The following is a 24,751-nucleotide window of genomic DNA, read 5'->3' as shown; positions in this document are numbered from 1 at the left end:
GGGTGGATTTTACTTAGTAAAATATACTATGTTATTATATATTTTTTCATTTAATAATATTTGTTAAATTGCACAGACTTCAGATAGGGGATCAATGTAGCTTGAGCCAAGATTTTTCTCCTAGACATCATCATTGAAATTCCATGTATTTCCACTTGTCAATGATGCTAAATTAAATTCATATTTTCTATTCCTCAAACTGGTTACTCCTCCTCCTTGCTTTGCTATCTTATTTGCTATCTCCTACTACCATTCTTCTCACTCTTCAAAGTGAAACCTTGTATCTTCTTTTCTACACCCCGTGTCCAAACAATTGCTGAGTCCTTTCACTGCAAGAAAGCGCTTCATATACCTCTTTCTATCCTATGGACATTACTTTAGTTCATACCCTAATTCTCTTTTACGTGCACTTCAATTTTTCATAATTGATACCTGTACTTCCAACCTCTCTCCTCATAAAAGCTCTCTAACACCCTGGGTACATGAGAACTTTTCCAAATGCATACATTCTTATCAAGTAGCTCACTAGCCCAAACCCTTCAGTAACTCACTATGAAACTATAGAAAAAAGCCTAAACTAATGAATAAGGCATTAAAATATTCTATTATGTGATGGCAATCTGTCTTTTCAGTTTTATCTCTGAGTACTTCCCCTTTTGGTCCTCATTCTCCAGTTAATCTATGGTACTGTCCATTATCTAAGGATAGTCTCTGATTTCCAACAGCTGGAATGGCCTTCCTCAATTTTTTCTACAATTTTATCCATTTCTCAAGGTCCAGGCTTAAAGGTCTTTTCTTAATCAATCCATCAGTCCACCAATCATCTCTCTCTCTCTCCCCTCCCCAATCCAGGCTTAAAAGTCTTTTCCTTTTCAATCAATCAATCAATCAATCTCTGTTTCTTTCTCTCTCTCTCTCATGTTTATTTATTTTTCTTTTACTTATCCTCTGTTAAACATGAGAATAAGTTTGTGGAACATTCCTGCCCCATCCCCTTTACTGCATTATGCGTTACATCCTAAATTGGTTTTGTACATCTCTTCTTCCCACTTAGGGTCAAGGGCAGTACTTAACTAACAAACACTGCAATAGATCACAAGTGTTCTGTCATTGCATTTTGGTCTGATAAAAATCAAAATTATATGGGCTTCCCTGGTGGCGCAGTGGTTGACAGTCCGCCTGCCGATGCAGGGGACGCGGGTTCGTGCCCCGGTCCGGGAAGATCCCACATGCCGTGGAGCAGCTGGGCCCGTGAGCCATGGATGCTGAGCCTGCGCATCCGGAGACTGTGCTCCGCAACGGGAGAGGCCGCAACAGTGAGAGGCCCGCGTACCGCAAAAAATAAATAAATAAATAAATGTAAAAATCAAAATTATGTTTTGATTATATGACATTATTAGATATAGCAGGATTTAGTCTAGGGGTATTACTTTAGCAGTTAGTAGCTGAGAAGGCTTATGTATGAGTTGCTACATGTCTAGGATCTGTTTGCATTTCTTCATGGAGATGGTGAGAACATTTGCCTCCTGAACAGTACAGCTCTTCTTTAGTGCAGACAACCTCATTACACTGATTTCCATTATCTGAGCATTCTCTGTGTTAACTGGGGCACATTTAGGCTATTAGTCACAGCAATAGCCTTCCCTCCCAAATGCTCTGATGTCCTGTGGGATGGTGATCTGGAAGGGTTGGGGTAGAAGACAGGGAACATCTTTCACGACCCTCAATGTCACTGAGCAGCACAGATGACACAGGCTACTTACCAGACAGTATGGCCCTTTACTCCTAACTGCCAAGAAACATTCTGTCTGGGCAACCACTTCACCAAGGAGGCCACTTCCTGGAGACTCAGGGGTAATTCCTGATTAAGCTACTCATGATGATAGCATTCTCCTCCCTAGATACCTCTCTGGGGATATGTGACTGAAGTCTGGTCAATGGGATACAAAAGGAAATTTGCTAAAGTGACTTCATTCTTGAAAAAACACACAAATCTATTTGCCTTTTGTTGTGTCTGAAGGTGACATCTGGAACCATGGCTGTTGTCTTGCAACTCTACCAGGTGCCAGCCTTTGGACACTGCTGGCACCCTGAGAGTTAAAATAATAATTTATTATTATTTAATAATAATCTCTTTAAAATACACAGCAGGTTTCACTTTGTAACAATGATCACACTTACAATTATTAATGTTTGTTTTCTTCACTAGTTTAAAAGCTCAATAAGGGCAGTGACTGTATCTGCCAGGAAAATTCCTGTATTTCCAGCACCTAGCACAGGGCTAGCATGCAGGTGTTCGATAAATAGATGCTTAGTAAATATCTGTGAAATGAATGAATGGATGAGTAAATGAATGTTCAGACAATATCAAAACATTCTCCCTATTATTTCCTTTGCTTACACCTCCCATGCCCTGATTCCTTACCAATTCAGGCCCACAAAAGCGAGCTATGTCTTGTATTTTAGGAGACAGGAAAAAGAAAGGGGAAGGAAGCTATCTTTACGGCTACTGTCTACTTGCTCACTCAGTGGAGAGGGGGAAAGGAGACAATTCTCAGGGGCAACTTACAAAATATTTTCATAAAGAGAAACAACAATTATCTCCTATACTATTAATAGTATATTAATCCTATACTACATATAGGATTAAAATATTACTTAAGAAAATGTTAAAAATCATACTTTTTAGAGCCAGAATGGAGTTTAGGGTTAACTTAGTGTAACTGAATTAAGCAAAGATTTATCAACTATTTTAAGTCCCTCATTTTTCAGATGAAGAAACTGAGAGCTACTGTCACCCAGATCAGCATCAGTTTTTCCGATGCTCTATGATGCAATAAAAAAATTGAATGCAGACAGTCATATTCATTGGCAACAAAAAAGGATATTTTCCTGGCACTGTCGTTCCAAGTCGGTAATCAGTGTAGCTGTTGCTTGGATGAAAGTTGAAAACGAAAAGAAGGCCTGCTCTCTCAAAAGCAATGATCTTATTGGTTTCATGTTCTTCACTAACATGAGCCTGCAAGAATTAACATACATAATACATTTAAATAATACCCAGATGCTGCTACAAGTAAATTCTTTACAAAAAAAGTTGTTTTTGTCTTTATTAACAGCCTTGTTAGTTATTAAGCCAAAAATGAAAATCCTAGCATGTTATATTTTTTGAACAAGATTGCAACAAATCTTGCCCTATCAAACTCTAGGCCAACAGCAGTCTCAAAAAATTGCTTAAGGAGTATAAAAACCTCACCAGCAACTTGCCAACTTCAAACAAAGCACAGACAGAGGATTAGGGTTTGGGCTTAGGTTTTAGCTAAAAATATAGCACCTGTGCTATACATAAAGCATCTGTGTGTGTGTGTGTATTAGATCTACTTATAAGTGAATTTTCTTTAAGACTTTTGTTATAGTCCTTAAGAGGTAAGGTATATAAAATTACTTTTCAAAATATGATGTAACATTGTTATTATATCCAGATTTCTGAAGTTGTTGTTTTCTTAAAAAATTTACATTATTGCATGATTTTGTCAGATTCAAAAACCACCAAGAGTCCTTCACAGTATACTTTTTTTTTTTGCCTAATAATAGAGAAAGTCTGAAAAGGAATTACAACATCTACAAGCTCTCTTATTTTATACACCACATTTTACAGTAGGTAGTGAGAAGGCTTTGTTTTTTCAACCCTACCCTCTTCCAGCCCCAGCTTTGACAGGACTTATTTCCATGCATGTCAGCAGCGCCACTCTTGGTAATTTAGAAATGTGAGCTAAGGCTCTAGAGCAAACAGCATGCCTTTTGGTATTCAACATTGTTCCTATTGAAAAGGAGCATCATTTTGCTCTCTCTTCTGGAAACAGCACTACTAATAAATGCGATTAGGGCGTTTGTGTCATGTAGCCAGTCTTACTGAAAATATAAGTACCTTTGTTCAACCATTAAAAAAAAAATCAGAGACACCAAAGTAAAAACACATCAACAGTAATTTCAAACAGCACCAGTAGAAAGTAAATGGATTATAAGTAACACATATTATATGCTAATTTTTGCAAGGGAAAAAAAAAACACTGCATAAAATCTGAACCTGTTAATTACATTTTCTAAAACTTATTGAAAACTGAGACTTTAATTCAAGAGGAGAGTCAGGCTCATGAAAAATACAAAACAGCATGGAGGTATAATGGCATCTATTGAAATGACAAGTTAGAGACCAGTAAAGGAAGGAAAAAAAGGAATAAAGAAATCTCCATGTTGTCAAAGCAGTTTCTTTATGACAGCATAGTTATTTATATAAAGAAAAATAATCAAAACAATTAAGATATTTCCACAGCAATTTCCAAAGTGGATTCCATGGGGAGCTTTTGTCATTTACTTTAACCAAATGAAATAAAAATTACTAAATTTAAACAACAACGACAAGCTAACCAGGAATGCAAGCAGGGAATTATGTTTAAGATTTTCATTATCTATTGGGGAGACTTCAGTAACATGTTTTGACAACCTGAAGTATGTCACAGGGCACTACACACTGAATAATAAAATGCTGTTTAAAAGATCTGCATATAGATTTAAATCAATTGCCATTCTAAGCATGTACAACACTGGTGACTAAAACATAACATTTAGAGTAAAGAGCTTACCTGTGGAGCTGAAAGCCAATGACATCTTTCTTCCAATTTATTCATATCCCTGTCAAAGTTATTTAGGAACTTATAGCGGAGAAGGTCATCATCAGTTAAATGAAACTGCCTTCTTGCATAATGGTAGCTCTCATTATTTCCTTTTCTTGGGAAGTCTAACCATTCAGGATGCCCAAATTCATTACCTGCATTTGAAAACAAACATAAACATCACCTGGTAATATTAGCATTTCTTATTAAGATAACTCAATAACTGTATGTTTTAAAGTCTTTGAAATCAGTTTAGGTTATAATTTACTATAGCTGTGCCCTATAAATGATGCACAACCCTGGCTTAGAAACAGCATAGTCTAGCATGCAGTACTGACAGCATTTGGACTCAAAAGCCCAGGGCACGGTTTTAGCCTGGTCACACATTCCTTGCTCTACATCTCATTTTCCTCATGCACAAACTGAGAACAGTATCTCTGTCATACTTATTTCATCTCTGAAATAATCTCTGAAATCTCAGAGTAATTTTTGAGATCTCTATTTCTATAATCTCTGAAATCTGTACAATGCTTTGCAATTTCCAAAGGCTGTATGTACATTATTTTTTGATCCTTGAAGGAACTCTCTATTATATCCATTTCACAGATGAGAAATCCAAAGCTCTAGACAGTTAAGGGATTTGCCCAGCCTCACATGGATAATAACTAGAAAAGCAACCGTTAAAATTTAGTTCTTCTCATTAAAATCCAAAGTTCTTTCTGCCTCATCACATCAGGCAAGTACGTTTTAACTTCAGGTGCTACAGAAACCCAAGTCATCACTTTTATTATTCATTTTCCCCACCCCTTTCTCAGATCCATGTGCCATCATTAGATGTATATCTTTAATTTAAATATGTGTGTGTGTACCGCTGGGACACTTTGTTGGGAACCCATTTGATATTATTTCTCATTATAATGATGAGAACCAGAAACCTGATACACTTTAAAAATGAAATAAAATAATAACACCTACATATTATACATTCTTCCTTCTGAAAATCAAATTTAGATATTAGTGGTCTAATAGACTTGCTCCTATTGTTTTGCCCAGGTTAGATTTCAATTCTATGGCTTCTTTTTTTTTTCTCCTAAAAATTAAACACTGCTTTCCAAAATTTACTTACATTTGCCACTTTAATGCTGCAATTTTCTAAGCCACAGATTTCTCCTTTGAGTTGCAAAGTACCGTAGCTGATACAAGTGTGTCCTACTTTAAAGTAAATAGTTGCTAAGTGAAATAAGTCAGACAGAAAAAGACAAATACCGTATGATCTAACTGATATGTGGAGTCTAAAAACAACAATAAAAACAACCAATCAGCAAACAAAAAACAAGCACATGGATACAGAGAACAGACCAGTAGTTGCCTGAGGTAGGGGTGGGGGGTTGGGCAAATGGGTGAAAAGGGTCAAAAGATATAAATTTCCAGTTATAAAATAAAAATTAAAAAATATGGGGATGTAATGTACAGCATGGTGACTATAGTTGATAATACGGCATTTCATATTTGAAAGTTAGCTAGGAGAGAGGATCTTGAGAGTTGTTATCACAAGAAAAAAAATTTTTGTAACTATGTAGGGTGATGGATCTTAGCTGGACTGACTGGATGATCATTTTGCAATATATACAAATACTGAGTCATTGTGTTGTACATCTGAAACTAATGTAACGTTAGTCAGTTATACTTCAATAAAAAAGAAGGCAGAAAAGAAGCTAGCATATTAATATTCTAATAAATAAAAACTAACAAGGCTATGATGTAATTCAAAATGATTTACCATAGAGTTGCTTTAAATGGTAAACTCTGCTAAGAAACACTGCAATTTACATTTAACTTTTCAGGACTATAGTCATCAAAATAAAAATAACATCCAAATATGTCTGTAGCAGCTTCATAAAAATTAAAGTGTCTGCAAAAATTTTCCTTAATTCGAGTATTTCAGTCGAAACAATATTTCTTATATTGTTGTCTGCTATGTGACAGAGGAGGGAACCAGATTTCTAACTCTGCGGGCCTTTATTTACTTTATGGTGTCTTAAAGTGATATGAGAACTTCCCTCTGCTACACTTAGGAGTCCTGCCTAGGTCTGGAGCCTGATTCACATCAGCCCATAGTGAACCCATGGCATAGCTTGCTCCATCATCCATTCAACCAGCAAAAAGATGCACCTCCAGAATTGTAGTCCAGCGTATTCATTGCTGATACCAAAGGTGCTGTCTGGAGAAAATTATATGTCCTAGTACTAGTGGGATTTCAACTAGTTGGGAATTTAGGAGAGACCAGAAATGCCATAGGGTAGCTAAAGTATAGTAGCCTACAAACCGGATCCAAGCTCTCTATAGGCAAAATACTTTTATTTTGGTATGACCATGAATCTCTGAGTTGACTCCAGTATTAATAAGCAATTTCTTTAGCCTTTCTGGGGGGAGATTGTTATATCACTGCCATAATGTTATCATAGTAGAATCAGCAACAAAAGCTTAATGTTGGCTTATTATTTGCCAGGCACTATTCTAAGCATTGCACATGAATTAATTCCTTTCATTTTCAACAACCCTGAAGTACTTACTATTATTGACCCAGTTTTATAGGTAAGGAAACTGAGGCACAGAGAGTTATTAAGTAGTGGGGCCTATTAGCCCAGACAGTTTGATTTTAGCACCCTCACTCTTGGTTACCACTCTCCCGTATTGCTTAGAAGCAGATACCATGGAAATATAGTGCAAACATTGACCAAACATGAATTTAGGCAATTGAATCTCTCTGGGACTCAGTTTCCTCATCTGTAAAATAGGATAACAAGTTTCATAAAAGCTCTTTTAAGGTTCAAACGAGGTATGTAAGGCACTTGGTACAGGGTCTGGCTTAGCTAAAGCTTTCAATGTTTGGCAGCTTTTACATTACACACTCATTACTGATGTTGCTCAGGAAAGAATGACATAAAAGCCAGTAAGTGAGAGTTACTATAAACCTAAAACTTCTGGCTCCCATCATTCTGAGGAGGGAACTGACCAGCCCAACTCTGCAGCAGACACACAAGCAACCAGGATGAATTCAAGGCAGCTATTTGGCTCTTCTTCACTTGGTTTCATGGTACAACATTATTCTTTTCTTTAAAGTGTGGAAATTCTACGCTGATGCGTTTATTCGTATATTTAATAATACAACACATTTCCCTAAGTCAAGTATTAATGTTCTTTTTTTTTTTTTTTTTGCGTTACGCGGGCCTCTCACTGTTGTGGCCTCTCCCCTTGCGGAGCGCAGGCTCCGGACGCACAGGCTCAGCGGCCATGGCTCACGGGCCTAGCCGCTCCGCGGCATGTGGGATCCTCCCGGACCGGGGCACGAACCCGTGTCCCCTGCATATGCAGGCGGACTCTCAACCACTGCGCCACCAGGGAAGCCCCTATTAATGTTCTTTGAATTATCTATTTTAGATCTTAAAAGGCAGAATTGACTGTGAAAGTAATTTTGCTACAAGACACCCAGATTGATAGGGCAAATCAGGTTGCTATGTTAGGAATCCCCTCTCTACACTCTTCCTTCATTATTCCTACTACATGTTCATCCTGCAACCCCTGAACAAGCTCTCAGGTGTTATTTATAGTTATACTATATATTATACACACACATATATGCTATATATTGTATACATTATGCTATATAGTATATATTTTTATAGTATATATATAGTATACAGATGATTCTATTCCACCTAAAATTAACATTTTAGGCAAACTTCTAAAACTATAGCTCTGTTCTGGTTGAAACACTCCTGGCATTTGAGGACCTCCTCATCTCCTAATTTCTTCCCAGTCTTCTTGAAAATGTGACCCAGGTCACAATTTCTGTTGCTTGCCATCTTTTCTATCTGCCTCAAGGTAGACTAATGAGGTAAAAACAAAAATTTTTCTCCAGTGTATAGTTTAGCTTCTCTCTTAGTATCCCTCCTTGGAAGCCTCGTTTTTATCAGTACAGAATTGAATGGTGAGTTTGACCAAAACTACTGGAAGCAGTATTAACCCATCTCATAATCTGATTAAAAGCTAACTACCTGCTCCCAGAAACAGATACACACACACACACACACACACACACACACACACACACGGAGCCTCAAGGATTCATGGACTCCATTCAAAAACTGATATAATGTGAAATTACATTATTATCACTTATTTGAACATTCTACCATGAAAATTCACATCCTTATGATCTACAGAGTAAACAACGATTGAAGAGTAGCATAATTACAATTAAATGAAGTAACAGATGCAAATTATTTAGAAGAGTACAAGACACAAAATATGTAGCTCAATAAATCTTAGCTACTATTATTATAGTGTTATATTTTCTTTTATTATTTTTATTGTACAAGTAATGTACTGATATATTATTTTAAAAAATCACAATGAAATGCACATACACAATATCTGAAATCTTATCAGATAGCCACTTGCTATGGTCTGAGTGTTAGTGTCCCCCCCAAATTCATATGTTGAAATTTAATCCCAGTATGATGGTCTTAGGATGTGGGACCTTTGGAAGGTGTTTAGGTCATGCGGGTAGAGCCCTTATGAAAGTGATTAGCGCTTTTATAAATATGAGACTCCACTGAGCTCCCTTTCTCCTTCCACCACAAAAGGATATCACTAAAAGTCTATGACCTGGAAAAGGTCCCTCTCTCAACCATGCTGGCACTCTGATCTCAGACCCCCAGTCTCCAGAAATTGTGAGAAATAAACCTTTATTGTTTATAAGTTACCTGGTCTTTGGCATTTCATTATAGCAGCCCAAGTGAAATGACATCACTGTTTCCCTGTTGATAAATATTTTATTTATTTTTATTTATATCTATAGCAATAGCTATATATATCTCTATCTATATCCATACCTACACTTATATACATATCCATCTATTTATCTATCTATCTTACCTACCTACCTACAACTAGTTTTTGAAAAAAGGTAGATATATTATATACTATTTTGAATTTTAATATAAACACTTTCCATGTTAATAAGTATATTATCACCATGACGGTATTCCATTTTGTGCATAAAATGCAATTTTATTTAACTATTTTCCTCATGTTAGTCATTTTGGCTTTTCCTAATATTCTAGCATTATAAAAAAAGACCAGTCTTATAAATGCATCTCTGTACACTTGTCTGATATTTCCCTAACATCAACTGAATAAGTAAAATACTGGTTCAAAAGGTAAATAGCAGATAGGATTCTAAGAGAAAACATTTCCCAAGTTTTGAACATTGCTAATTATTTGAAGACACAGGCACAAGGTAGTAAATTGTTTCTCAAAATAATGTTTAACACACACGCAAATTATATTCCTTAATGTATATGTTTAAGTTTCTACTTTAAAAGTACTCTTTATTACTTAAATTTAAGACTTCATTTTAGTGCCTTCTAACATACATTGATCTTAAACATTCATCTATCTTTTCAATAACATCTAAAACTATTAACTATTAAGAAGAAAATTTATTACATGAGGGCAAATTAAGTACTTGGAAAAAAGTGTAAGAAAAAGATGAAAGTGGTAAAAATGTTTGGTATCATAATCCAATTTAGGATTTTGTATGTCACTACTTTAAAGAACATTCCAATAAGCATACTTACATAATATGGAATATGAAATTAAACTTCTGAGTTAGAAAAAAGGACTATTTAAAAAAATATGACATGAAGAAGACCCTATTCTATTAGAGAATAATTTATTAATCTCTATGACAGACTAATTTAGATTCTCTGAAAAATCTCCTGGAGAGGCTTCTTTTTAAATTGAAAGACATAGAAAGTTGCATACAACAAAGAAATAGACAGAAAAATTCCATTAGTGATTGCAGACAAAACATTTTACAGAGTGGCTTTTGAATGTTATCTCTGTTGTAAATGATCTGACAAGGGGCAAATTAAGTTTAATATAGACAAATGCAACATTAAATTCATATTTGGTTCAAAACTGTAAACACAAGCATAAAATAAATGGAAGCAAATTGCAGAAAGACTTTCAAAGTGACCTTGGATAACAGTGAACCATTCTCAGACTGAAAAGAGAAAAGTGGAAAATGCCCGTTAGTATCCTACACTAGTTCTCAGCTCACAAACCTAATGAAGAAAAATATTATCATTAAAACAAGTTAAGAATGTTCTTCTCAGCTATGGTCTACAGATTACTTAGGAAATGTGGCAGCATTTGAGACAGTACAGTGAAACATGCTAACCCAAATAAGCTTATAAGTAAGGCCTGCTGTATATAAAGATGGATAAGAAATCTAAATTTATTCAGGTAATGGCAAAGAAGGTAATTGATTTGTTTTAGTACAGATAACTTGATGGAATAGGGAACACATGATCGGAATCAGCATTTTAATTTAACCAAATTAAGAAATATGTGTATATATATTTCTAAATTATATATAAGTATGTTATGTTTACATGCATACATAATATATGTATACATTTCTCAGTGAAAGCAACAGGCATTTATAACCTGGGGTTCATGCTTTCCTACCGACTTCTGATATTTTATGCAAAATGTTGTATGTATGTTCATCTGTGCATTTTTCTGAGGAGAGAAAGGTGTTCTTCAGATGCTCCAGGCGTCTAAGTCTTAAAAAGGGTAAGAGCTACTCACTGTATTAGAATGTTAGGAACTAGAAGAATGAAACACAAGTAAGGGTTTCTAAGCTACATAAAAAAGAAAAAAAAGTAGAAGCCTAAATTGAGGAAAGCATTTTAAAAATCTTCGGCTGGTTTACGCAACAGATAAGAGGCTTAGAAAAGTCACATTTAAACTAACTCTAGTGCAGAGAGGCAATGAGTGTGACTCCTGAGAACAAGACTTCCAAGTCCAAAATATGCATTACAAGTAACCTGGCACTAACCATCAAAGCATGCTCTTTCTGCTCATTAAATTATAATTATGATCACTAAGGTAATACATAGGATGGTACTCGTTTCAAAATGAAGGGAGGATGGTAATTTTTTGAGCTGTCACTTGGGACATTTTGTAAGAAAACTCACAGTTCAGGCCATGATTCATTGCATTTAATATAGTAACAGAAGTGGATGCTTCCAGAAATGAGAAGGCTGAAAGCTTTAGCTAGACAACTTTAAAACAAACACAGGGAAGCAAGTGACTAACATTCCTATGGTTAATTAATGCTTCTAGAAAATTCTATGCAGTTCCTTTTCTCCCTTTCCATTTCCTCTGTAAACAGCACCATTCATGCCTGGTTAATTGTGAAAAATCTCTAAGCGCGAAATTCCTATTGGGATCCTTTTCCTGTAATTAATTTTTTGCTGTTTGATGTAAAGGTCCAAACTATAAATTGACAAGAAGCCAGCTGTTGCAGTGATGAAATTCGAGACAATACAACTAATGAAAAAAGCCCCAGCTCTGTTAGCTGAACATTTTGATTAGCCGGTTTGTGTGTTTTGTTTCTCTAAACTGTAATACATACTAATTTTACCTAGGAATTAATTAAAGTCTATCACAGCCTCCATGCTGTGGATGTTATGTAACTCTTTGTTGATACCAAGTTTCTGTATATATGAGAATAAGGTACAGTTTTAATGAGAATATAAAAAACTTTAGCTCCTACTTCTCTTAACTGTACTGAAGACTAACTCTTAAAAGGAAGTATCTATTTTAAAATCAAATGCTTCCGTCTTTCTCAAGGCCATCAAGTCACCAGAAGGTGAGGCACAGAATAAAATATTTTTCTATATTAGGGAGTGTGATTTCCCTTTTTAGAAAAATAAACTTGCTATCTACTGCTCCATCCCACCTTTGACACTGATCACTATGGCTCCGGGCAGGGGCTACACTACACTTCTCTTCTTCATTCTCCACAGCATGTTCCCATGTATTATACCTACAACAGGGACTCCTTAAATATTTGTCAAGGTTGGATGTTTCCCTCTACAACTGATAAAGATAACATCATCTCTTTTGAGGTACAGAAACAAAATATGACAGTCAGACCCAGAAGAGGAGATAAAGACAAGCCGAACAAAACTCAGCAGTGCTACTGGGATTTACCCTTAAAGTCTATCACAGCCTCCATTCTGCGGACTTTAGGTAACTCTTTGTTGACATCAAGTGTATCTATATATACACATATAATGTATATAAATATATATATGTGTGTATGTATATATGGTAAGTCCTAATGAAAATATTTTTAAAAACCAAACAAACTTTAATGCCCATTCCTCTTACCTGTACTGAAGACTATTTTAAAATCAAATGCTATGGTCTCTGGGTTCTCCCTGGAGCCTCCCTAGTGTACACTCTTCCTTCAAAAGGTGCAAGTCAGTGATTATATTCTGAGCCCCATGATTCCCTATATTGACCATATGCTCAACTATAACACAAAATTCTAATTTTAAAGCTACTGAAGTGTATCCTGTGTATCAGATAACGTGCTCAGTGTACATCAGCATGGTCCCTTTCCCCACAGAGCTTACAATTGAGTGAGGAAGAAAGACAGAATTAAACAAATATAAAAATACATATTTCCTTAAAGAGAGGAAGTTGGGGAGAAGGCTCAAAAAAGGCTTATGGGATCAGTATGCAGTGAAATAACAAAAAACTGTAGGGGAGGAAAGGAGAGAATGGCGGCAAACCTCCTCCAAGAGCAAATATAAATGCCCAGAGGTGACAGTTAGGGAGGACGGACTGAAAATTAAGTCAATATACAGGGAAGGGGGAAGAGTCAGTCTTAGGAACTCAATCTTGGAATTCTAGAATTTCCCTTGGTGTTAAAAACAAAACAAGGGCCTCCCTGGTGGCGCAGTGGTTGAGAGTCTGCCTGCCGATGCAGGGGACACGGGTTCATGCCCCGGTCTGGGAAGATCCCACGTGCCGCGGAGCGGCTGGGCCCGTGAGCCATGGCTGCTGAGCCTGCACATCCGGAGCCTGTGCTCCACAACGGGAGAGGCCACAACAGTGAGAGGCCCGCGTACCAAAAAAATTTTTTTAAAAATAAAAAAAACAAAACAAAAAAATCTTTGCATACTAGGCATGTATATAGCTTTTAGAAACATACAGGGTAACTGATGCCATGGAGTGGATGAAATTGCCTGGGGAGAATACTCAGCGAATAGAGGCAGAAAAGAGAGTATAATGGGACAAAGCCTGAGGCACACTCATACGGCTAGTTGGGGTAGAGGAAGAGGGGCCTGGAAAAGCTGGCAGAGGAAGGGCCAGAGAGAGAAGAGGAAAACCACGGCGGGTGGGAGACGGGAGACCGAGCCCTGAGAAGTAGTGCTTCCTAGAGGAAACAGTGCTCAACAGTATTAAGTGCTGGTGAGTTGAACTAAAACCTGAAGGCCTATAATAGATAGATTAACAAGAGAGGACACTGATGAAAGAGAGCAATAGCAGTGATACCTGAGGGTATAACCAAAGAACTGAAAACTATACTGTGAGAAATGAATGCTTTATTTTTTTCTATTTGTTTATTCTATGATTTTCTGACAGGTAGTATATTTAACTAAACACCTGGGAGAGAATGGCTCATCTTAGTATGTAAGCTTTGCACTCGTAAATTTTAAATTCTGAGGCAGTTTATGGTATATATGTGTATGTATATATATTTCCTATTTTAAGACATTTAAAAAAAAGGATTAGTATACTATTAGGTTTCCTTAAAATTCCTATAACAAATTTACAAACTAATATTTTGAACAAAAGACATGATAACTTCCAGTCCTTCATCCCCTAGATAAAGGGCATGGTGGCCTGAATCAAGCACAATAGCTGCTGTCTTGCTCCATCCAATAATACTGTCGTGACTATGGTTCATGCCTCTGACACTGTGACAGCTTAAAGGGGCCAGAAATAATGCTTCTGTTGGAGCTGCGGTAGTGAGGACTCTCATTCTGTCCTGCTCTCCCCAGCCTTCCCCTGATTAATTATGCATAAAAAGTCTTGAGGCAATAGCCAAATGAGCTCTGGGCACTTGGGAAAACAACTTTCAACTTGAACTATGCTTGGACCATGGCCAAACCAATCAATACCTTTACTTATCTACATGATTAGAATTGCTTTGGGTGATAAGTTCCCATCAATAAAGCATAGAATAGGGGGTGAACACTTGCTTACCTCTAGTGTTTTGATAAGAATATTATCAAAATAAAACAAGCAAACAAAAAATTCTCTTAACTATCAATGTCTGTAAGTACAAAATCAGATTAACGTTATATTACCTACAAGTGTGGTAGAATAAACGTAGACACGTTTATAAACCAGTGGTTTTAAATGCTGAAGAATTACCATTATTATATTGACAGGTAATTATACGTTTCTTGATGCTTTCATTTAAATCACGAAAATGGAAAAATGCTTTAAATAAATGAAATGTAATCATAAAACTATATTAAAATAATAAAAGCAATAGTAATTACTTGAGAGCCCTCTAGATACACAGACTCTGTGCTAGAATTTTTAGCAGTTATTTCAGATAATAGTCGCAAAACCCCCTCAATATGGGAGGGGACATTATTCCTATTTTCAGATAATAGATCAGGAAGGTAATATAACTATCTAAGGTTATATGGTATAAAATAACAAAGTTAGTATTCAAACCTATATCATCTGTATTCTTTCCATTGTATCTGGCATTAGGTACTTAATTTGAACAACATTAGCTGGAAACCTACTATGAATGTACAGGCATTAGGGAAGGTAATGAAAGAGCTATAAAAAGGTGTAAAGGTATATATTTCCAATTCCATTCTCAAGTGTACAAATAAATTATACCTATTACTGACCTGTGCTCCATTTGTGCCTTGTGTGTTCTGCTACTCCTGCTGTTACTACTCCAAGTGACAGCTGTTTGGTCTCCATGAGGCCTTTTTTAACTTCTGCAGGAAGGTTTTGGTGCTTGTGCTTCCACTAGTACTTAGATGTAAATTTTTCCCTTGTTAAAACAATTACTTAAATAGTGTAAAAATTTTGTTTTTGTTTTTGTATTTTTTGCTTGTCTCAGACTGGGGATAGACATCCTATATCCTAGTTATCCTATATTTTTATTTATTATCCCTACTGCCTAATCTAATAACAGGCACAGAGTACCCATTCAAGGATTTATTAAACCTGTGTTGAAAGAAAAAAGTGAAGGAAATCTGCTTCCCTTAGTAGGCTACAGATTGCTTATGGAAAGTTCTGTCTTACTTTTTGATTATACAGTTCACAGCACAGGGACTCAGATAAAGAAAGTATCTAACAATTTTTTTTTAACTGATTGCAAAATTGGTCTTTATAAGACCATAAGAAAAACAGACAAAAGTGCTTTGGGGTGGAAAGGGGATGGATTAAGAGGAGCATATCCATGTCGCCAGGGAGGGGAAGATGTATATCAGAAGATAACTTCAGCTCTCTATTTCTCAGAGGCCTCCTCTGGAGTTCTCCTCTGACTGCGATGCCAATAGGAGGTAGAATTTCGAATTGTTCATGTTGCTCTATATACTTTGACCTACATTCCATCTTCGTGGCACAATTTTTTTTTTAAATAAATAAAAGTATCATCAAACAAGGATAAGACAATGAACAAAACAAACGAGACTGAACTGAGAATGTGTTATTTTTATGCAAACACAATTTTTAAGAGCTAGATAATATTTTCTTAAGAAAAGTGATAGCAACAGTAATGGACTTTTGCCATTCATTCCAAAACCATTTAGATGCTACATGAAGCAGAGGACTCATGATACTCTTTGACGGGGAGTGAAGTGGGAATAAGGGAGAAATTGTGGGGTAAAAAAAAGGGGTTCTTTAATAAAATCCTAACTGAATTCAGATTTTTCTGCAAGTAGTTAACAAATGTCTTAGAAAATGATTTGCTAATGGACAGCCTTGTAAAAAGTGTAAAAGTTTTGCATGCGAACAGGGCACCCACTGAAAGACTCCACACCTTTCTAGGTGGTAGAAAACAAGCGAGGAAGACAGTAATGCAAAAACAAAGAATATATTGGCTGATTATAAAATTGATTATACATGTGGCTTTGTGGCTATTCTAACTTTAGGTTTAGACTCAAAAGCTTAGTAGTGGAGTCACACTGTACTATTTTTCCTTAAAATTTGCCTGTAATTTAGGATATGTTACCACTAAGTCAGGGTCAGTTCCCTGTGATCACATCAAACATACATAGTAATAGAGATTAACACACTTCCCTAATGAATTATTAAGAGCTAAGCAGATGCATTTAGAAGGGAAGCATATAACCATAGGAAGTAAGATTGGAAAGAAAATGTTCATTTAAATCCTCTATACTTCATAACCAACATCCATTTAACTCAATCCTGGTATCATTCCCAGGCTAGATGAATATTTCTGTAAGAATCTAATGCTCTTTCAAGGCACAGCCTGGATCTAGCTTTTCTGAGGTTCAGTCTCCCACAGCCTTTCTTCTGTAGGCAGCAACTCTAACTCCCTAGTAGAGAGATTTAACTACCTGCTTATAACTTAATCAAAGAACCAGTATCAGTTTGCCTTTGGATGATGCTTCTATCCCTCCAAGTTCCTGCCAACAGCTAGTTATCCTTCTCTACTTCCCTGCTGTCAGCTCTTGCTTCGTCTCAGGCCGCTGGTGCCCAAGAAATGAGAAAAAAGTTCCCTAGCAGCACGGTGGCTTGTAGGAAACACTGTGAACTTCTTCCCCCAGCAAGAAGAAAGGTTCTCAGTAATTGTACTTGCTTGCTTCAGGTGTCTCCCTTTGCTCTGAATAAAATGGATTTCGAATTTTAAAAATGTCATGGCAAGTTTATGAATTAGCCTATCAACTGGCTTTCAAGGCAATTAAATGGGAGGGTTCAAAAACACAAACAATCTATGTCTTTAAAATAATAATATTTAAACTATTATGCACAAGTCTCCTACAGAGGTTTGATGCGACGTAAACAACTGCCATCACCACCCTCTACACAGGTAAACCTTAAAATCTTCCATAAGGCTAAGTCAGTCTCTATACTTCCATAAAAGTTTAGAGAAATGGTTTGGTAGAGAAAAGAACACAGAAATGAAGCAACACAACTAGTGATTTAATCAGTTGTATGCTTAACTTTCATGGTATCCAACCATTTCATTAAACTATTCCATGTGGAAATGCTCATCACTATTATTTGTCCCTGAATGAGTAGAGTTTCTCTGTTCACTTTTAAGCTTTATCTCCCAATATACAGAACTTGCTTCAGGCAAACCAGATGACTCACAGTAATATGATACAGCCTATGTGTCCTGCTTCCACATCTTCTCTCCAGTTAGTCCTTGGCTTGTAATGCCTGTTACAAGTCAAAAAGGCAAACGCCTCCAGAAATTCTGTCCATTCTCCGACGACCAGCTTAAACATCATCTTCTATGTCAGAGACAAATCTCCTTCAGTCTAAGAAACTTACCTATTTTTTTTTTTTTTAGCTAGATAAACTGATTTCAAGAAAAGATACATTTCCTAACTTCCCTTTATGGCTCTCCTTTATGGCGCTGTGTCTAAGTTTTGTCCAAAGATATACAAGCAGAATTGTTTATGTGAAGATTCTTTCTAAAGAGCTGACTCAAATGGTGGATATTCACTTCTGGTTCTTCTTCCTTCTTCCTCATGTAGAGAGAGTGTTTGGGTACTTATCTGGACTATGTGGGAAGGGCAGCATTTCAGGTTTGTGACTTTTACTTTATACAATGAAATGTTCTGTACATATAGATACACAATTAAGTGAATTTAATGTAATTGTACCAAAAAACCTAAGGGTATGAAGAATATCTAAGTAAATTTCCATTCTTCAGGTTAGAAATTATACGTATAGTACAGAGGGAAACAATATGAAATATGCTATTATAGAACACATATCTTAATCTGAAATGAACATACTGTATTAATTTTAAAATAATATAAAGAAAGCTATTCAGAAATAAATGCTATAGCTTGCCTAAAGAGTAAAGAAATATCCAAGAGACTCTAATTACACTAAAAATATATTAAAATAAGCATCCAGAATCATGGCTCAACATTCCCTCACAAATTGGTACATGAATGTATATAAATACTGTGCCAAAGTTGTCCCAAAACTTCTTGAAACTTTATGGAAAATCATTGTGTCTTTTTCAGAGGGGAAAAAGAAACTTTTAACTTTCCAAATGACAGATGTCAAAACTCATGAAATACCTAAATATTCATAACTTAGCAGACATTCTAAACAAACATCCAGGGATATATACATATTTGCTTTAATGTTATTCCTGGGACCCATTTAAAAAAAAAAAACTGTATAGGAACAGTGGAAGCACAGAGTGAAAATATACTAAGAGGTAAACTCTACTAACTGACTTATATAACCACAAATTCCATTGCAGTTTTACGCTTTCAGATAATTTTCTGACTATAACCTAGTTGAGTCTTCAGTAAATAAAGGATTTCTCTTATAGAAATTAGAAAATAGGCAAATTTATGTGTATACAGTGAGTAAAACATGGGATATAGAAACAAATGACATGAATTTTAGTACTCTGTCACAATATATAACCTCAAGTTGTATAACTTTTCATTATTTGTAATATAGTTAGAACTTATACTTACTAAACACGTATTACCTGCAAGGCATAATTCCAAAGACAACATCACTAAATATTTTAATTCTTACAAGTGCCCAGTAAGATAGGTATCATTATAATCCCCAATTATGACATGATGAAGGTGAAGTTCCAAAAAATTAAGTAATGTGCCACAGATGATGCAGCTAGGAAGTAAAGCAGCCAGGATCAGAATGTGGGCAGACTGTCTCCAAACTTGAATTCATAACCATTGTGTTATACTGCCTCAGAATGAAAATTATAAAAAGAATACTGACTTTGCAGGTTGGTTGTACTAAGTGAAGTTATGCATGCAAAAATGCTTTATAAACTTTAGAAGTTTAAAGAAATGCAATATTAATAGAAAATGGCATAGGAGTATATACAGGAAAAAGAAAATAAGAATAAGGATGCTGTGACTTGGTTACTGGCTGAATGTTATAGACAAGGAAAAGGAAGGAGCAACTGAAATGACTCAAGAGTTCACCCATGGTTACTAGAAGAGAGATGATGATACTTATAATAATAATTTTTGAAAGGCATCACAATTTGTAGGGAGGATGATTACAGTTTTGGATTCAGTGACTTTAGGAGCCAACAAGATACCATGTAGAGATCTCAGGCAGGCAGTTTCCAAATTTATATTTGTAGTTTAGAACAAAAGGTTCGATCCTGAGATGAAGATGGGGGGGATTATCTGAATTAAAGAGATGGACAAAGCCTAAAAGTAGATGAGCTCTCTGAGAAAGAAAGAGTAGGGAAAAAGTAAAAGAGGCCCAGGACAACCCCTGAGGAAATATGTACATTGTAAAGAGAAACAAGGTGAAAAGGAGACTGTGAAGGAGACAGGGTCATGGTTGATAGAACAAGGAAGGCAGGGAGGGAAGACATGAGGGGTGTCAAAGGGAACCAGGTGATCAAGAGAGTTTAGGGAGTAGGTGCAGAGACCCGCAGGTCAATGATGGCCTTAGAAACCAGAGTTTCCAGACTGTAGAGAGGGCAGTGGGAGGCCTACAAGGGTTTGAGTGGGCAAAAGAGTATGAGAAGGAGGGGTTAACACACATGACTATATAATGAAGTTTGCCAAAGTTTAGAGAAACAGATAAAAATACTAGTTAGTTTCACAGATTAGTAACCTATTTCTCAATTTGAAAAATGTACATTTTAAAGCAATGTTTCAAGAGTTTTTCATAGTTTCTCAGATTCATTTCCTAGTTATTTTATAATTATCAAAATAATTAAAACAAATGTGTATAAAAATCATGGTGAAAAGAACTGTTTCCAGTCCAATGCTTACTGTTGATATTGTATGTTTAGCCACAGCATAAAAGGAGACATTTACTGTTTTATTAAAGTACAGTTGAAAAACAAAAACAATTTAGGTGTCACTAAAGTATATATCATCAAGTTGCAGGGGAAATACTACTTGGTATAAAATATCTTGTGATAAGGGTCAGAAAACAGCAAACTTTTTTTCTAATCATTAAAATTCAAAAATTCTGTTTTTCTATCAGTAAGTCATAATCATTATATCTGCCTTTTCCAATTAACCTTCTCAAGACAAAACAAATATTAAAATATTCCTGACTCATAAGGAAACAAATGTTTTATGTACCCATGGTTAGTTACATAGATAGAAACTGATTTTAGGAAACAAAACTATTAATACAAATGGATTTCAGTATACTAAATACTAATGTGTATAATGATTATATTATTTTCTTATCCAAGAAAATAAATAATTTTCATAATATGCATATAACAATATAGAGATATTAGAACTTTTTTCCAATTTAAACTTATGACCTTAAAGTCAACTGATTAAATATGAACAGATATCCTTGTCTTTTACTAAAAATATGATGGGTGTCTATAGGAAAAAAATTAGAATGTAAAAGTTTCAGCTCTTTATCTTAAGTTTTCTGGCCTTTGATGTTATATTTGCTCAGGCAACTATTGCCCTCATTTAGTCGGGGGCAGCATATATTGGCAAGGGAAAAAGAAAAAAAGTGGAGAAGAATAAAAGAATTAAGTTGGAAGTAGGCTGGAGGTAATTGAAAACATTTTTTTCACTTTCAAAAATATTTAAAACTTAAATCCCGTCTTTTTTAGCTACTTGAGAAATATCTTCCAAGGGAATAAGAACTCTCATCAATACCACTGTTAGGAAGAATATAAGGCCAATGTCTTTGTCTCATTTTACAAAAAGAACATTTAGTTACATGGGAATGGCCCAGCCAGGACTTTTTACGTGTCTACTCTAAAAGTAGAATCTACACATCAAACTAGAAAACTGAAACAATTATCCTTGAGACACTATTGATACTTTGAGATAAACAGAATCTAGTGGGTGACACTTGAACAGAAGGCCTAGAGCTACGATGAATAATACAGTGTTTTTTGACCTTTTTGTCATTATTGCCCCCTGACCTATGACACACACACACACAGACACACACACACAAGTCTTTTAAGACATTTTTTTTCCTAATTGCTTCCACCCCGTGAAATTTAAATGCTGCAGATCTACTGCATATCTGTTTACATATGCTATGATGCTCTGGAGGGCAATAACGATTATAATATCTAAGTTTTGTTTGCCCTCCCTTAAGGATCAATTTTCACCCCTATTGGGGTGATAGCACCCTCTTGAGAATGCATGAATAAGGCATGTTTGTGAAACCAGGAAGATAGGCATGTTGCTGAAAATAAGTGCATGCATACTTCTCCGTGTAGAGAAGGCACATGCTGTATGAATCAGGTAGTCAAGGAATTGTTTGATTATACATCTTCCAAGAGTATATAAAAAGATGTACAATGTGTTGATTTGATGTACTTATATATTGCAAAATGATTACCACCAGAGCTTTTGTTAATACCTCCATAGGGTCACATAACTACTATTTTATTTTTGTAGTGAGAACATTTAAGATCTACTCTCTTAGAAACTTTCAAGTATATAGTACACTATTATTAACTGTAATCACCATGCTGTACATTTCCAGACTTGTCTTATAACGGAAATTTTGTACCCTCTGACCAATATCTCCCCATTTCCCTGCCCCTACCCAGTCATTGGTTTTTTTTGCTTGATCACTGTCCTTTATTATTTTTTAACTTTTTAAAAATCATTTTTCATTTTATTTTTTATTTATTATTTTTAAAAATAATTTATTTACTTTTGGCTGCGATGGGTCTTCATTGCTGTGTGTAGGCTTTCTCTAGTTGCGGTGAACATGGGCTACTCTTCGTTGCAGTGCATGGGCTTCTCATTGCGGTGGCTTCTCTTGTTGCAGGGCACAGGCTCTAGGTGCGAAGGTTTCAGTGGTTGTGGCACTCCAGCTCTAGGGCACAGGCTCAGTAGTTGTGGCACACGGGCTTAGTTGCTCCACGGCATGTGGGATCTTCCCGGACCAGGGCTCAAACCAGTGTCCCCTGCATTGGCAGGCGAATTCTTAACCACTGCGCCACCAAGGAAGCCCCATTAGTTTTTTAAAAAGTAATTCATAAGGGTCTATTAGACAATGGCATACAAACAAAGATGCAGAGCAGTTTCTGGATTGTTTCTCTCAAGCTACAAAATTCCTCTATAAAAACTGAAAGTTGACATTTTTAAAGTTTAATAGTAAAAGCTTTTTAGTTAATTTTCAATAAATTTCCTAAATATGTTTTTAAAGGGCAGATAACTCGGGGGCTTCCCTGATGGCTCAGTGGTTGAGAGTCCACCTGCCGATGCAGGCGACGCGGGTTCGTGCCCCGGTCCGGGAAGATCCCACGTGCCACGGAGCGGCTGGGCCCGTGAGCCATGGCCGCTGAGCCTGCGCGTCCGGAGCCTGTGCTCCGCAACGGGAGAGGCCACAACAGTGAGAGGCCCACGTACCGCAAAAAAAAAAAAAAAAAAAGTTATGCTATCATTCTTTTTAATGTATAATTTATGCTTCTACAGGTACAACTTACTTTAAGCAACTTAATGATATGAAAATGTTTTCACGAAAGACAAATCAGGTGGTAATTCTTTGCTATATTACAGAATTCTTTAAAATAACACATTTTCAATTGCATCTCAAATTATTCATTTTCAAACTCTAAATTAAAGAAAACTTTTCCAAATGATAGTTATTTCATAATGTGAGTTATACCTAGACTACCTATATTTTTAAAACTGCTTAAATCAAGCACCTGGATCATTTCTGAATTATGAAATAAAATGCAGAGTTTGATTCAAACTTGCACAAAGAAACGTATCTTTTATATGACCTACATAGACCAAAAATTTCAAGTACTATTACTTGATTACTTTGGATATAAATATGCAGTAAGAATAATTTACCTAAATAATATAATGATAGTTTTATCCTTATATTACATAACTTAGGTGGAATTAACAATTAAATTTCTCTTTCATTTTGAGGCAATAATCAGCGGGATCCTAGTATTCGTATGGCTCTGGAAAATGGCAGTTTTATTTTCCTCATGATCTTCAGAAAAATCTATTTTTTTAAATGAAGTAAATGATTTTGAACCCATCCACAAGAGATACATCCGATTTACTGATTGATGTGAATAGAGTGGAAAGAACTGAGACCTACAGTTTTAAACCAATTTTAAAGAACTCCAGTGACAGAAGATCTTGCAGTGCTATATTTAGTGTGAGGTCACTGCCCCCTCAAATCTATCTCTCACATTTTTAGTCCAGTAACATATCTAAACTGTGGATCTGACAATGTCAATCTCCTGTAAAACCCTTCAATAGCTCTCTATGACCTGGCCTCTCTCTCATCATTCATGTCCTAAATTAATATGTCCCTCATTCTGTTTCACCTTCTTAGCTTTTCATAGTCACCATTCCAGTGAGGGACACTCATAGAGGATCAGGATAGAGAGGAATGGGGCACTTTAAACTGAACCCCCTTTCTGCAGGACACCCTCCCTTATAGCCCACCACTTCCTCCCCCACGAGTATCAGTTTAGTGTTCTTCCCTGGGGTACTCACACTGCTCAATGCGGATCTTGAAGGTGACATTTATCACCCAACACACTTACGGCTATCTGGCTTTGTCAGTCTCCTTCCTGGATACTACGCTCCGTGAGCTAATGCCTACGTCTTCTCTTTGTAAGATATGTCCTAGGCTGGTACCTGACCTGGCAGTAGGTGCTGAATCATTGTAGAATGAAGGAAGCATAGGGGACTAACAAGTCATTTGTAAGACTGGCTTGAAATTTGAGAATAAGTTACTTTCTCCCTTGATTTGTTTCAGATTGCTGCACAATATAAAATTTGGTTTGTTATTTTCCTCTTTGACTTACCTCCTCTGGAGGGATGTCTATAGCTAGAGATTTACCAACATCACTGACAATCCTAGCATATACTTCAGGTAAAATAATAATAGAGTTGGCCCTCTGTATCCCAGGATGCAGAAACCACGGGTACAGAAGACTGTACTGCGTGATTGTGATTTTACGTAAGGGACCTGAACATCCT

The 24,751-nt window shown here is 36.1% G+C and overlaps 1 protein-coding gene across 1 annotated transcript in view; it reads right to left on the bottom strand.

The window, feature by feature from the left end:
* The window catches only part of GBE1 (1,4-alpha-glucan branching enzyme 1), a gene marked incomplete at both ends in the record, with an annotated part of 293,082 nt that overhangs the window by 33,317 nt on the left and 235,014 nt on the right, over positions 1-24,751 (bottom strand). Inside the window, 2 exons of the mRNA XM_079705465.1 lie at positions 2,877-3,019; positions 4,641-4,825. Coding sequence (XP_079561591.1) covers positions 2,877-3,019; positions 4,641-4,825 — 328 coding nt within the window. The remainder of the gene's footprint in view (positions 1-2,876; positions 3,020-4,640; positions 4,826-24,751) is intronic.

Source organism: Hyperoodon ampullatus, assembly GCF_949752795.1.
Source record: "Hyperoodon ampullatus genome assembly, chromosome: 5".
Classification (NCBI taxonomy): domain Eukaryota; kingdom Metazoa; phylum Chordata; class Mammalia; order Artiodactyla; family Ziphiidae; genus Hyperoodon; species Hyperoodon ampullatus.
This window is presented reverse-complemented; position numbering and strand designations above follow the sequence as displayed.